Raw genomic sequence first — 2,378 nt, 5'->3', positions numbered from 1 at the left:
GTTGGGGGCGCGGCTGGAGATGCCCTATCCCCACATCAGGCCATCTACATCTTGCGGTAAAAAAACCCGAGTGGAAAGATCAATGATGAACTGATCGAGCGTTGCAAATCTTCAGCAAAGCATTCCCAAATGGACTGCTCTCGCTGGCCGCTGGGATTGAACAGACCACCGGCAGCCCGTACTCTTACGGCAAGACCGCGGACAGGGACTCCGCCGTTCTCCACGTGCATTTTCTGCATCCAGCAAAGCTTGCGTCTGCGTGCCCATGAAAAACATCAAAAATAGAAGATGTAAAAAATAACATAATATTGACTGTGTATTCAACATAAGCACGCGCGACCTCAGCATAGACGTGCTTATTTTATCCGTTCAAGTTTAATTGTTGGGAATAATTACACGAGTTCCTCCAACAACTTGGTAGACAAGATACTCCCTCTGTTCATAAATGTAAGACATTTTAGAGGCTTATCTTACTTCTATGGACAGAGGGAGCACATTTCTGCAGAAAACCAACATTGCTCCTTCCAACCACATTCATGTTCAAATCAACCTTATGAGCAGAAGTGAATATCAGGACAAGCCGTCGCCGACACCGCTGTCATCTTCTTCCTTGACAAATCCATCTCCTCGCTGGTCCGTGGATAACCCGAAGGACGAACCTCAGCATGAGGAAACTTTTCAGCACAGAGCTTGCACATCTTCCTGTCGTGCAGAGATACCTTCCTGACATTCACCGCAGCTTGAATGACACGCCTGACGTATCTTGTGAAATTGTCGCCGGACTGGAAGCCGTAAGTAGTTAGCCTCGCCAGATTCTTGTGCTTCAAATAAGGATCAAATGGCTCCCACTTCACATCTGTTTTCTTGGAGTAACTCTCGTGTTACTTTTTTCAGCACTTATGATCCCATACTGTGATGCAAAGGTCCTCTACCAACGGTGCAGCTTTAAGAAGGAACATTGTCCAAGATATATCACATTCTTCGGGAAGGTGATCCAGATTCACAAACCGTAATTTGGCGAGAACATGAGCAAGCACTTTCGGGCATTCTGGTTGAACCCAAATCTGGGAGAGATAAAGCAAATTAGAAGTAATAATGCGTGCAAGTTGTGAGTAAATTGCATCATCAAGTGATGCATAAGTTACTACCGTCAGATATAAACATCATACAACAAACAAGAATGGGATAGAGATGATTAGAGTGAGTACCTTTTCACTTCGAAACTCCAGAAACAAATTGTTTACAGTAGGGGCATCAGCAAGCAGCTTGCTTAAGTTGTGGGTCTTGCCTGAAAAGTTTGGATTAGCAAGACTGAGCTTGGAAAGCTGAGGGACAAAACCAAGAACCAACGGAGTTTCATCACAGGGCCAATCACCAAAGGTCATCCTTTGGAGCTTTGGTAGAGAGCTGAGCTCCACTGTTTTGAATACACAATAGGACATAACAAGCTCGACGAGTTGAGTGTGTTCCACATGCAGAACCGAACTGATCCCCACGCCACACATGAAGAAAGACAGTGACTCCAGCCGCTTGCAATTGCTTAGGATGTTGGGTATGTCTGATTCACCAAACCTCATATTTGGTAGATGCAGCTGCGTGAGACCAGCAAATGCATCTGGACAATCATGAACAAAATTATTGAACTGCTTAGCAAAGAGCAGGTGATAAGCATCAGTGCAAAGATGGAAATCCACCGGCGTCATGATCTCAAACTCAGCTGCATCAAATTTCTGAGCTGTCATGGCAAGGCCAACGGATTTGCCGATGGAAAGGCAGCGAGAAGGACTCAAGACAAATTTGAGCTTCAGCTTGCGAATGGTGATGTGTGGAGGCCTCCTACTAAGAATCTTGTTGGTCACATCAGCCACGACATCACTTTTTTGAAACAAATCACGAGGGCTGAGATCAATGACGATCTGCGAGAGCATAGCTGGCAGCTTCTGCATCTGCTTCGAAAGGATGCAGGTTCTTACAGCATCAAGTGTGCCCACCCTCTCGAGAATGTTGAGCAGCACATCGGCGGGCAGCTCACTTAGCCTGTCCCCATTACAAGCTTGTACTCCCTCCATTCTAAATTACTTGTCTTGGATTTGTCTAGATACAGATGTATCTAGACTTATTTTAGTGCTAGATACATACGTATCTAGACAAATCTAAGACAAGTAATTCAGAACGGAGGGAGTATATCGCAGCATGCCTCCACTACCAACTTCTGCCTTCGACTGCATTTTGCGAGGTGGAAGATTAGTCATCGGTGAAAGATCGATAAATTGACTTTCATAAAATGAATGAATGAAACAAAACATAAGCACCGACTTACGTTCCGTCGGTGGCGGCGACCCCTATTAAACTTCATGTTGATGCGATGACAAAAGAGA

At 45.1% G+C, this 2,378-nt stretch overlaps 1 protein-coding gene across 1 annotated transcript; it reads right to left on the bottom strand.

Annotated features, from left to right (window-relative positions):
• Positions 1-551: 551 nt before the first annotated feature.
• Positions 552-2,069, bottom strand: LOC125517050. Its single transcript, XM_048682269.1, has 3 exons — positions 1,177-2,069; positions 1,009-1,064; positions 552-856 (listed from the first exon to the last, which is right to left on the bottom strand). The coding sequence occupies exons 1-3, from the start codon at positions 2,067-2,069 to the stop codon at positions 552-554; spliced, it is 1,254 nt and encodes a 417-aa protein (XP_048538226.1).
• Between the last annotated feature and the right edge of the window lie 309 nt (positions 2,070-2,378).

The sequence above is a fragment of the Triticum urartu genome, chromosome 6 (genome assembly GCF_003073215.2).
Source record: "Triticum urartu cultivar G1812 chromosome 6, Tu2.1, whole genome shotgun sequence".
NCBI classification, from domain to species: domain Eukaryota; kingdom Viridiplantae; phylum Streptophyta; class Magnoliopsida; order Poales; family Poaceae; genus Triticum; species Triticum urartu.
Note: the sequence above shows the minus strand (reverse complement) of the source record. Positions and strands in the feature narration are given on the sequence as shown.

Coding starts and splice junctions, on each gene's coding strand:
- LOC125517050 (XM_048682269.1), bottom strand. CDS start 2,069: ATGGAGGGAGTACAAGCTTGTAATGGGGACAGGCTAAGTGAGCTGCCC. Junction 1,065..1,176: donor ATCATCTCTATCCCATTCTT/GTTTGTTGTATG, acceptor TATCTCTCCCAG/ATTTGGGTTCAACCAGAATG. Junction 857..1,008: donor CATGTTCTCGCCAAATTACG/GTTTGTGAATCT, acceptor CCAAGAAAACAG/ATGTGAAGTGGGAGCCATTT.